The 13,236-nt window shown below is 39.7% G+C and overlaps 1 protein-coding gene across 1 annotated transcript in view; it reads left to right on the top strand.

Moving 5' to 3' along the window:
* The first annotated feature begins 269 nt into the window (after positions 1 to 269).
* fmnl1b (formin-like 1b) overlaps positions 270 to 13,236 on the top strand; it is a 33,624-nt gene continuing 20,657 nt past the window's right edge. Inside the window, exons 1-6 of the mRNA XM_085361066.1 lie at positions 270 to 422; positions 9,722 to 9,805; positions 10,746 to 10,829; positions 11,689 to 11,762; positions 12,024 to 12,107; positions 12,234 to 12,377. Of these exons, the coding sequence (XP_085217192.1) occupies positions 270 to 422; positions 9,722 to 9,805; positions 10,746 to 10,829; positions 11,689 to 11,762; positions 12,024 to 12,107; positions 12,234 to 12,377 (623 nt within the window). The remainder of the gene's footprint in view (positions 423 to 9,721; positions 9,806 to 10,745; positions 10,830 to 11,688; positions 11,763 to 12,023; positions 12,108 to 12,233; positions 12,378 to 13,236) is intronic.

The following is a 13,236-nucleotide window of genomic DNA, read 5'->3' as shown; positions in this document are numbered from 1 at the left end:
ACACTAGGACCTGAGCCAGGTCTGAGCTGTCATTCAGAGGCTGGGGTGGATTTCATTCTTCTGTTTGTCAGAAAACTGAAAGCTGACAAGTAATAAATGTTAACCAACACAGAGGAGTTGTGGAGATAATGGAAGGCCACAAGCTACACAGAACCTAACTTTGGATGAGCAGACAGACCCACATTTGATCCTTTTTGAGACTCTGGCAGTGACTGTTCTTTTGAGTTTTGTGCATATGTGTGTTTTTTGGATCTATTGGATTGCCAGTCATGGGGAATGCAGCAGGAAGCCTTGAGGTTTCTCAGGGAAAGGATGGCAAGCCATCGGGCCCGGGGTCCACAGGGCCCCAGAGACAAACAGCCGGAGCGAAACTCCCGATGCCACCTGAAGAAGAGCTGGAGGAACGCTTCAACGCTGTGCTGGTGAGTCACGAATGCATGACTTCGTGCTGCAAGTGGAAAAAGCAAGAGTGCCACAATAGAAAGAAACAAAGAATGTGGAATATGTTGAAAATGTGCACGTCCTCGGGACAAGCTTATCGTTGTGCCAGGTACACAAAGCTGCTGTGAAAAGATACATAAGAGCTCCTTTATGCTCAGGCTTACCGCAGCTTTAGGCTCACTGCTCCCTGTTAGAGAAAGAATGATACGAGGAAGTCAGGTCTGTTTACAGCTTAGTAAAAGGTGCCTCTATTCTTTACTGCCCTATCTCAGTACTTATACTAGTACTTATAAATCACTCATGTATCAAAGTTTTACCAATGAGAGAAGATTACGTTGCCAAAAATACGCTTGGATATTAGGAAAGAGACAATGTAGATTAGGTCATATGCTGCATCACCTTTGTTGTTTGATTTTATATTTAGTGAAATGCAGGTGCCTTAAGTTGGTCCTCGTTAGTCTTCTCAAAGTCATTACTTTATTATTCCTGTAGGGGGCGCTTATCAAATCAAGAGAATTAGTAAACAGAAGTAAACTTTAAGCTCTGAAAAAGAAGCTCAAATGAGAGGAGCGTAGCTGTAAGGGAAAGAAAATCAGAGAGATAGATAATAATTCAGAAGCTACATCACTGAAATCTAACGACACTGTGATACTGAATGGATGTAGATCATTACAGAGGCCATAAATATATTCTGTCAGTGTGTGTTTTTTAGTCCTTCTTTAGATACTCAGGTGTTTTGGGATATCTTAAATGATTTTCTTGTGATTTATTCGGCATCACAGAACTCGCCGACAACAACGTTTGTTTTTGGTGTTGGGCTCATAAAAGTAACTTCCTTTGAAAACAGGTCATTACTTTCCTCATTACTTTACCTACCAGACAACAGTCTAAGACTAAGCTTGTCACCTGCCCACATATCTGCTTAAATCATTAAATCTAGAATCTAGAAACAGAAAGTAAACTGAAATGAGCAAAACAGATAAATCCACCTGAAACAGCAGCATTATCGCCCCGATTTTTTCCATGCACAACATAGATACAGTCAGCCGAAGCATGAAATACCGACATGCAGACACGTGCCTTTGTTTCTTAACTTTTGATTTGCAAAAAAGATGGTCACACAGTGTCCTCGCCATATACGCTACAGCCTTTCTTTGGACAACACCCATTTTTTTGTTTATCCACACTTAAATTGTGCCTCATTTGTTGCATGGTGAACTTAATGTGCCTTAACTTTTGGAAAACATCCTCCTTGCGTTTTCAGCATTATAAACCCCCGGCTAGTTCAGATAATAAGAAAGCGGTTACAGCATAGGTGTCAAACTCTGGCCCGCGAAGCCATACCAAATTACTATCAGAGCTGGCCTACTGGTATTATACAGCTAATATATATATTGTTTAGTATTAAGCTTTGCTTGTTCCATATTCAGTTTTTCAGCAAAACGTGTTTGAGTCCATAAGAAAAGATTCATTCTTATATCTGGAGGAATAAATATATTTCAATAAATATTAGCGTTAGCCCGCGACTTTGTTCCAGTTTTGAATTTTGGCCCACTGTGTATTTGAGTTTGACACCCCTGGGTTACAGGTTAGGACTGGGAGTCGTCCTCAACATCTGCACAGATGTTGGAACAGTTCTTCTACCCAAGACCAGATGTTGAACACAAAGATGTAAAAGCGATTAAAGCACCTCTGCTGATAACATTACTTTGACATTTGCTCCAGGGGAGGTCACGCTTGTGCCCCGACCTCAGTGCTGCTCATGAGCTTGAGGTGGAGCAAATTCCTGAAGCAAAACTTTAGTAGGAAGGCAGAAACCAGAAGGTGGGTGTCATGGTCCTGGGTCGTGTGACCCAGTGTGTTATGTTTAGCCTATTTTGATGTTTATTGTTTGTTTAGGTTCTCTAAGGTAGCCCAGCCATTTGTATATATTACCCTTGCATTAAGTCTCCCTTGCCCTTCGTGTGTTTATGTCTGTGTGTCTTGTACTGTCAAGTTCATGCTGTCAGTTATGTCATCTCCCCTGTACTAAGTTTCCCTGGGTCATGAGTCCTGTCTGCGTGGTTATGTTTAGTTCTTGTCATGTCTAATTTCCATGTTTCCTGTTTTACTTTGTAAGTCTGTATTCATTGTCAGTGTATTCAGTTGCACCCTCCTGTCCTGTCGTTAGGTTCATGTGTGTCAGCTGTGATCCCATGTGTGGCCACTTCCCCTGATCATCCCTCATGTGTATTTAGTCTCTGTGTTTCATGTAGTCTGCGTCGCGTCGTCTGTGTTATCTCCCCTACCCCTTGTCATAGTTTCCCAGCCTTAACTAGTCCTAGTTTGTACTTTGTTTAGCCATAGTTTTCCCAGTCTATGTTCAGGTTTTCCCTCAGTTGCTTTGCTGCCTTGTTCCTTAAGTTTTCAGCCCTAAATAAAGGCTCGCCTTCTGTTAAGTCCGGTTTTGTGTCCTCACCTCTGTTTGCTCTTGGGTCCTCCACTCACTCCACACGGTCTGCCCCGGCGGCCCGTGACAGTGGGAGCCTGTTGTTGTGATGTTTCTCCAACTTCAGCAGCATACTGTGTTTTCATTGAAAAGCCCGCCTGTTTTCCACACCACCCAGTGGGGTGGATGACAGAATCATTAAGTCTTCAAAGCATTGCTTGAGTGCAACTCCAGCTGTGACTGAGCTGTTACATGTGCAGCAACAGTGACTGAACTCGTGTCTACACAGTGACAGCTAAAGTGAAAGACGGCAGCTATGATCAATATGTGGTCAGACAGCTTCTTCTATGATTAACCGCATTCCTCTTTTCTGAGTCCTATCATAATGATGGGCTGCACACTGAAGAATTGATAGTGTGAAACACAGCTAACAGGCCCCAGACGTGCTGTCAGTGAACATACTTAGCAAAACCGGCTCCTAAAGGTGAAAGGCAATCAGTTAACGCCCTGATAAATGCTGCTCCCTTCCAAGTGAAGCACTTCAGTCAGTGTGTGTGTGTGTGTGAGCAGAAAATGCTGCCTGTGAGAGGCAGAGTTGTAATTTCCTCTGCTGAGGAGATAATGTTTTATTTTCCTTCAGTGGAATATCTCCAAACCACTTCAGCTGATTTCTTTGATATTTAGTGGACAGTCGGGATGAAATTCATTTAGCAGAATCACATGAGCCCTGAGATTCCAATTAATTTACCTTTGATTCTGAAGTGATGTCAGGGTTTACCAACTCAGAGCTGAGCCGTAAGCACTGTCCAAGCAATGCTTTCAGAAGTTTTGACCAAAATCCTGAATCCTAAGCTTCAAAATGTGAGTTCACAAACTAATGGGTGAAGCCAGGGGCGTCTGGCAAGCAGGAAAATCCTAAAATCTGATGTAGTACTGTAATGTGGAGAAAAGAACGTCATCTAATCATTTCCTTGTGAGCTCCAGTAGATTTGTTTATAGGCAGTGATCAGCTGACCTGCTCTGCTGCTCTGAGATTATTTGGATTGAACCTGTTCATTCAGAAGCTTTCATGGCTCTGAGTCTAATCAGCATCTTCAGTCCAACATGACGTATTACCATAAACTTCACCACAATGCTGCAAACTACAGAGTTTTGCCAGTTTGCATACTACCCTGTATTTTCAGATAGTTTTCAGCACAAAATGATAATAATTCTGTTTATTTTTTAAGATGTTTCACAAAAAAAATATTATAGGGTCCCCACCTTTAATCTGTGAGTCTTTTTGTCACTTTACATGCAGAATATAATAATAACATCATAATAACACTCCAGTTATCAAATAAGTCATGTTGAATTACAAACCTTTTTTTCATTATTTCAATATTTTTTTTTCTAAGCCTAAACTGCAGTCTTTGCTTTCATTTGAATGTGTTTACAGTATCAGAGTAAACTCGGCCAGTGTTGCAGTGGAAGGATTTGTGTGAAAGATACAGCAATGAATTAATGTGCCAGCAGCAAGCGTCTTGTGCCAACTGCTGCAGGCGTCACTGATCGCAGAGCTGCAGCACTTTGTATGAATGTTCAGGTGTCTCCATAATAATAACAGCCTAAATCCTGCAACCGCGTCTCCCCCCAATCTCTCTGTCTTTTTGCTACATCACCTCTCTATCCTACCAAATATAGATTATCCCTCCCACCCTTATGTCTTCTGCCGAGTGTGCATAATAAATTGAATCTCCTGTGCTCAGTGTTGAAGATACTCTGTCTGCATACAAACCAGTTTCTGCCTGTTGGTGTGCAAAGCGCTGCTGGTTTCCTTCCGCAGTGGCTCAGAAGGACGAGCGGAGAGAGTGTGTCAGAGGGCTCGGAGATGGGAGGTGGATAGTGCTCTGTGTGTTCAGCACGTGCGCATTTGCATGTATTTGTTTGTAAAATGAGCCAGCAGGTTTGTTTGTGAGGCAGCATTTATGATACTTTACTCACATTTTGATGCTTTGATGTGAATCCGCAATAAAAGAATCAATGCTAAAGCTGCAGAAACCTGCAGAGAACAGAGCACAGAATGACAAAGTGACTGCACAAAGGCTTCAGTCACGTCCAAATTTACAGTTAGTACTTTTCCCTTCAGTGTTTTACATAACACTTTGCATATTTCCCAACAGGAAATGCGGCAGGTGGGTGGATTTGTAAATGTACATCTGCGGATTTGTGTACTGTACTTATAAACTGATGCACAAAGTCAGGAAGAAGCAGAGAAAAGAACATTCAGTTTCTTTTTTAGATAGTCTGTACTTTTCTACAGGCTTATAAGTTATAAGTGTTGGGTTCTTTTAAGCATTGATGGGCATTAACTCCACTTATTCAATTTTTGCAGTAAGTTTCAGTTCTGTGCAGTTAATCACATTTTAACTCAGGGCACATCCTTATCAAAACAATATAGTTAAGATAAAATAGTTATTGTGATGCACTGCTCATCCCACCTTTCAGCACACCCATGTGCTGTATTTTTGCCCCTCTATAAAAGTGTGAATTCAGTCCCTCCCTTTAGTTCATTTTCTTTTTTCCTCATCATTATAATTAAAGCTCAAGTAAAGCTATAAAAAAAACAACAACTTTTTTGTAACTCCAATGAATCTGAAATTTTTTTAGAATCATTATCTCCGACCAAAATACAAAGATGCTGTGTCTGGCAATCTGTGTGAAATCCCAGAATCACGACGATTATCACAGTGGATTCAGTAGCGTTGTGAACTCAACAATTCATAATCACATTTTGCCAGTATCAATCTATTGTTTCTTATCTGAGCAGCGTTATAGAATAACCAGCTTCTTTTCTTTAATTATTGGTGGGGTTTTGTTGTTATTTCTGTTTCTTCATCATCTGTCTCCTCTGTAACCCCACTGATATCTATACCCAATATCCCACAATCAGTTTCAAACTAAATATAGAAAACACTGGCTGTATTTCCATGAGACATTTTAAAGAGATTTGTGGAAGTACATTAAAAGCAGAGCAGATGTGGATGCAATTCACTGCAGCTTGGGGTGTCACGCACTTTGCAGAACATTATCATGCATCAACTCAGTACAGCAATAATGTAATAATAACAGAATGAAAATGAACAAGAGCCTGTATTTGTGGAAATCCTGCCATCTCGAATTCTACCTTCATCTTTGTATATTGTGATAGAATGATGCCATACTAGCCTAGTTTTCCCATCATCCTGTTATTGTGTGATTATTACCCTAGCAATCAACTAAACAACCCTCAACTCTCTGATGGTTTACCCCACTAACAGTGGATAATTGGGGGACTCCATTCAGGCCCTCCTTATAACGAAACGTGTGCCAAATTGGGGAATTCCCAGCACCCTCACAATCATTTTTGTATTGCATCAATCTATGTTGTAGTTTTTCTCAAACATCTTGATATTTAGGAACTGTGAACAAATCATAAAGTGACAATATTGCAGCAGGTAGTTGATAACAGAATGAAAACAGAATGTCAGGAAGTTGTAGGTCAAAAAATACAAATCATCTGAAGATGTCATCTTGAACTTTGGAAAATCATTTGGGGTATTTTTCCCAATTCTACTTTTCTAATTAGCTATTTGGGGGATTACTTAAAGGTAGATTAGTGAGCAGTGATGATCGCCTTTAGCATAAGATGAAAGCATATACATCCAGTAGGAAAAGATAGGAAAAGCACTGAATCATAAGTAATTATTCATTTTCTGTGAAGATAATAATTTCACTGATCCATCCTTTTGGGACAATCAGAACCATCAGGGATTCAGGAAGTCAGCATCATGCATCATTTAGCTTTACTCTGCTTGTAGAAATGATACCCTGTCCTCCATCTCTGCTGCTGCTTTGAGCCTCTGAGTCTCACCGCTTCTCTGGTGGTGTAGTAGCAGGTGTAAAGGTCACTGATTTTATTGTGTAACGCCACTTAATTTTAAAAAATAGCCGGGGGGATTCGTGAGCCTACAAAGCACTGAGGCAGTTACGGTGCAGGTTGCCATGGAGATTGCCACATGCCTTCACACTTAGCAGGTCTTAAAAAATAAAAATGAGCCGCAGAGGGCACACAGCCAAGAGCAAGCTCGAGATGAAAATTAAACTCATTAACATGTGAAGCCTGATGACTGCAGCACCTCACAGATTGTGTTTTATGTTACTGTCACATGCACAACTCCCTGCTGACCTGATGATGTTAGAGAAGATCGCGCCTTTAACGACACACAGGGGACGTGATTATGTGATCAGCTGCTAGCACAGAATATTTCTTTGTGCATCCGAACATACTCGGTGGAAAAAAAAGATGATCTTAATTTAGAGAGCATTTAGACATAAATGGGGTTTGCTGACAACCTTAAAGTCTTTTGGAAAACAAGCTTTGCAGCATGCCAGCTTCATTGTTTCTGCCTAAATTGGAGCACACGTCTAGTAATATTCTTGGTATTATAACTAAATCACGTGTAAAGACGGAAACAAATAGTTTCGTCCTACTAAGAGAAAAAGTGAACGTATACAGCAACAAGCACACAATTGGCATTGTCACAACAGAGAGTTAATGACAAGAATTAACAAAGAAAAAGGCTCCAAGAGTGCCAGGAGTGACACAGTAAATACATTAATTCATTTAAATTCTTATTTTTTAGAAATGTTTAAAGAAAATTGAACCGATTTAAAAGAAAAAAAGGAAAAAGCAAGAAATAAAATACAAGAAGCAAAAAAATAAAAAATAAAAGATATGTAAGCCATAGCAGAGTTAATTTCATCAGATAACTGAACTTTAACAGCACCTCCTGCTGTCATAAATGAATTTGAACTTCTCAAAAATTTAAGTCAGGCTTTTTATTCATCCAGAAGTAGAGGCCGAATCCCACTAAATGCTAAAAGATGGAGAGCTGCTGTCAGGCATGTCAATCTGGAAAATGGGTCAGTAGATCAATGCTGGATGTGCATCTGATAAATCAAGCCTGATGAATGAAGCTGGTGGGTCAATACGTGCTGGTTATGTGTGGCCGGATGGAAACTGAAAGAGAAAAACAGCACTGGCAACCACCCAGTTGTGAAAATGGGAGGAATGTGGTGACAATCTTTTATCTTTACTTCTCAGCAACTTTTATAATCTGATATCAGTTATCATAAACAAAAGCAAATGTCTGGTTGACAGTATCTGACTCATCTGTCAAACAGCTGACATCAGGAGTATAGAACCAGCAGCATCCTGACTTGCACTTTATCAGAGGGGAGGATCAGCACACACTCTTCAAAACACAATGTGAACTAAAATCCCGCTCTGAGACGTAGGCTATATGTGATTAAACTGTAGTGTAACATGACAGCATACAGCTGATAATTACAAAGACCTGTGACTCTCAGAGTAACTCACTGCCAGACTTATAACGGCCTGCAGCAGAGTCTTTAATTATTGAAGATGTCGTCAAAGGGGCTTGAGAGGACCCCGTGCCTGTGACCATGTTGGTTCCTGGAAGATCTCCATATTCACACATTCACATGACTGTTTTTCAACACAGAATGTATCTGTAAATAATTCAGAGCACAGAGAGATCAATGAGAATATAGGTTACTGTGGCAGCATGGTCTGATGCTGTTTAAAAATGAAAAATAACGCACAGTAGGCCTTCTTTCACAAGCCTCTTTAAGAAAGAGCTACAAGGTAGCATGGTAGAATTATATATATATATGGGTATTAGAGCCATTGTAGATAAAAAATAAATAAATAAATTACAGACCAGAGGATGAGGGTAATCGACTGTGTAAACAACAAAATAGAAGAGCAATGCAGATATCTGCTGTTTAGTGTTGAGTAACACCGCTAAAATGCTAGAATTTGGATGGTTTGTACTACACAATAATGCTGTTCTTCTTTTAAATATGTCATTAAAAAGCCCACACACAGTGGAGAAGTTCAGTTTAGTGACTCCAGCTAGCGGCGGTGAAGCGTAGTACACACTGACCACTTACAAAAGCCTGTGATAAACGGGTGCATTTAAAGTCTCCACATTCTCAGACAAGAAACGCCTCAGTTACTCCAACATCCAACCAGAAGAGCAGTCTGACCACACCTTGCATGTATGTGAGCCATTAGCACAATGATCAATATTAATCTTAAATAGCATTTCTTAAAAAATGTCAAATTGTCCTTTTGTCCTCAATAGAACATGTACCTCACTATTTTATTTTTTATTTATTCATTTTTTGTGGTAATTGCTGTTGCATCATAATAGGCTAAGTATATGAACTGTAACTTGCTTGTGTTGAGCAACATTTACCTAGTTTGTACTTGTAGTTGTTGTAGTTGTACACTAAGAATGCTGAAGTTATTTACTTTGCAGTCTTATTGTAGATTTCAGTGGTGCAGCAGCTCCGACACACCTTTAGGACACACCTTTGTTCAAAATACAAATTAGCATTTGACTACCAAAATGAGTGATTTCACATGGACCTGAGTGTAATCAAACTGTAAATGTGGAACATTTATATGATTCTAATGATCGCAGTGTACGCATATGAATGTCTATGTGTACTGTCTGCTCTGCAATGGGGTAAATCCCAGTTATTTTGATTTTCCTATGTTTTATTTTCATTCATCGTTCCCCTGTGGATATCCTGTTACACCCTTCATTTGTGTTTGTTTCACATGTCACATTCAACATAAGTGCTCGTACATAAGTGAACCATCAACAGCGTTTGTATCTCTGACTTTCTTTGACTTACCTCTACATAAAAAGTGAACAATGTGAAAAAGTTCTGCAGGTTATTGCTTCCAATCGACAGATTTGACTTTTTAACATTTATTTCATGTGTTTCTGCTGCCAGAACACGATGAATCTTCCTCCAGACAAGGTCAAGATCCTCAGCCAGTACGACAGTGAGAAGAAGTGGGACCTGATCTGTGACCAGGTAGACTCTCAATATTCTGTTCAGGACTTATTTACTTTTTTTTTTTTATTCTAATAAACTGTAACTGAGTTTTTCTGTTGCAGTGGGTTGAGCTGCAAAGAACAAAAAAGGCCTGCAAGGAGAAGTCTATAAGGCTTAAGAAAATACAAATGTTTTGGAGACAACAGAAAAAAGGAGAAATAAAGATGTTCCTAAAAACATGCATTTCTTATTATTTTATAGTCATAACAGTGAAAGACAAAGATTTTAAAATCCTACAGACCCTCCTACTACTCTACCTGCACACTGGGGTTTATACTCAGCAGGCAGTGATACAGCACAAATTACCACAGCAATGTAAACACTGACAATGAGGTAAATGTAAAGTTATCTCGCTAAGCAAGAGATTCTGCTTTGTAGTAAAGTACATGTTAATAGGCTTGGAGTGTAAACAAACATGAGAAGCCATTAAAGGTAGATAAAAGAAGAAACGTTAAAGGACGGTTTTAATCAATTAATCGAATTGAACTTCTTGTAAGATGGCTGAATGCCAAAGTTAAGAAACCAACACAGACTTACGTATACACTAACACAAGGAAGCTCATCAATATTGTACACCACCATAGCAACTACAAGAGAGTCCATAACAACCTGTGTGTTGATGCGAGAGCGATAGATAAACCCGTTGCTGTCATACAGCTTCTCAAGTAAACAGTTTGGCACATTTCAGAAAGTGTCAGTTTTTCGGTTTAACTAAAGGCCGTGAACAGTGAAAAGTGTGTGTGTGAGAACGTAGCCGCTGCATGGCAGTCGAATCATTTCAACCATTTGCATAACTGAGGCGGTGTAATCAGCCTGTTCCTGTGAGACCCCGGCTGAGCTCTGCCCTGCCTTCCCCATCGCTGCAGTGCTGCAATCAAACATAATTAGAGGTCTGAATGTTTCTTTCCTCCATCTTTAGGAGCGCTTTCAAGTGAAGAATCCACCATCTGCTTACTTGGAGAAGCTGAAGAGCTTTGTGGATCACGGAGGAGTCAGTCGAAAGGTATATCGGAGCAAACTCAAATCAAACATTTTAATTTCAAGCTTCTGTTTGTTTTCGAAAAGTAAACATGAACTTCTTGAAAAAGCCTCATTGATTTTAGACCTTTTGATAAAATTCTTGAGCTTTTTGAGGCAGGAAATAGAACGGCACCACAAATATTCTACTGTAAGAAATATTTGTGGGTTGAAGTTGGCCCTGTCTGTTCAGGCAGAGTTACTTTGTGTGCTGTGATTACTGTTCTGTACTTATTAAAAATATTTAGGACACCCCTGTTCCTGACTGCAAATATATCCAGCATTCCTTTATCATGTTATGTAAAGCCAACACCTGGATAAGCCAAGGTTCATAGACTGTAGAGCCTTGGCTATATGTTTGGAAAAACTGAAATGTTTCTATTTAATTCTTTAAAAATAATAAAAGAAAACCTCCAAACTCCTCTGGTTAGTCAGTAGCTATGCAGTGACACACCTCCAGCTAAGCCTTCTGGCAATATGCAGTCTTTTTTCATCACCTGTAATCTAAAAGTATTTCAAATATTGGTATTTCAGCTGTTTTATCCAACAAACTAAGTGCAAACTAAATCCAGTCCAGTCCAGTCCATGCAACTAAAAGACCACCTGATAGCTCCGTAGCTCGCAGAACCACCTTTAACTTTAGTAATGTTGTTTTTTTGTTTGTTTGTTTTGAATTATCAGTTTCTCGAACCTGAAAAAGCAGGTTCTTTAGGTGGATTACTTTAAATGGATGAAGAGCAGAGAGGCACATAATGATCAATTACTTAATATATTATAATGAGTATAATAAGATATCTTTAAGTATTTTTTTTTACCTCATTCTCACCTTGTATATGCTTTATCAGTTTAGGAGACGGGTCCAGGAATCCACACAGGTCCTGAGAGAGCTGGAGATTTCCCTGAGGACCAATCACATCGGGTGAGTCTCTCCCATGTGGGTACAATATGATTGTACCATTGATAGAGATAAGAAGCTGATTATAGCGCACAAAATTACACCGAAGCAATGAATTCAAATAAAAATGTGAATTCTTCAACCACCTGTAACACATTTAATGAAATATAGTGAGTATTAGCAAAATTACAACTTTTAACTCATGTTTTTAAAACACTTCTTTACTAACTTTTCCTGCCATGCTCTGCCTCTGAGTTACATTTGTTTTGTGTTGTCCTGCTGTAGCTGGGCTCAGGAGTTCTTAAATGAGGAGAACCAGGGTTTGGACGTTCTTGTGGATTATCTGTCTGTCGCCCACAGCGCTGTCACGTAGGTATCAGCTTACAAGATATCTCAGAGCAGTCGCTGCTGAACTGTCTCAGCCACACAGTCACTCACTAGTCCAAGAAGGTCACAAAATTTAATTAACATTACTTTTTATGGTGATACTCACAGGTATGAGGTGGAGACTGTGGACAACGGCACGCTGCCCACAGACAAAGGCAAAACTACTGACAAACCAGGGGAAGATCTGAAAAGAAGTGCCAGCAACTCACCCACACACAGCGCCTTGAAGGGTGGCAAGGCCTTCACAGTCAGGTACAGTGATAAATTTATGGGCTACTTTAATTTATTTCATTGTTATTACATTAAAATGACTTACTGATGTTATTGATACTCCGAAAAGTGAGAAAAGTAACATTTTAAACTGACTTAAGTGTTTATCCAAAAACAAGTTTTCTAAAAATAGACACATGGCCGAGGGTATATCGACAGCACGCCCATGATCCACATCTCACTGCAAAACTTGTTAAGGATTTCTTAAAGCTGGCTGCAGGGACCTATTTCCATTCAGCTGATGTAGTCGTAGGAGCTCATTCTCAACCCTGGAGACTCAATTAGTACCACTTTAAAAAGCTGCCGATGTGGCTAATTTACACGTAAAGTGTCCTTTGGAGTGTGTGCTGTGATGCGCTGTTTTAATGCATAAGTGAGAGTGATTGGTCACTCCTAACAGGTCATTTGGGAATGAGCAGGGTCACATGCTTTTAAACTCAAATCATGATCTCCTCCTAGCCTTCACCTTCAGCAGCTGCAGACGTGTCCTTCTTATCTTTCTGATGGGAAGTGGCTGCATTCCTCTCATAGCGAGTACGCCTCCTTACGTAGGTGTTTGGGGTCCTTTTGTTCAGACGGGGTGTGAATGTGAAACATGTCGCTAAGTGACGCAAAATACAATTATGAGAGCATGCTCTCAGTGGTTTTGTTTTCATCTGGTGAATGATGGCTGGCATGAGTATTATTTGAAGTATTTACTGCAGAAGTTTTTGAGCTTCTTAAAACAGAGTCTGCAGTTTCTGACGATGGACTTTATTTATTTATTTATTTATTTATTTCTAAATTAATTCATTAAGAATTAGTTGGCACATTCTTCTAAAAAAGTGGGTAAATGGGTAAT

Source organism: Diplotaxodon limnothrissa, linkage group LG8 (assembly GCF_057381915.1).
Source record: "Diplotaxodon limnothrissa isolate DT_005_m linkage group LG8, D_limnothrissa_male_GT1.1, whole genome shotgun sequence".
Classification (NCBI taxonomy): domain Eukaryota; kingdom Metazoa; phylum Chordata; class Actinopteri; order Cichliformes; family Cichlidae; genus Diplotaxodon; species Diplotaxodon limnothrissa.
Note: the sequence above shows the minus strand (reverse complement) of the source record. Positions and strands in the feature narration are given on the sequence as shown.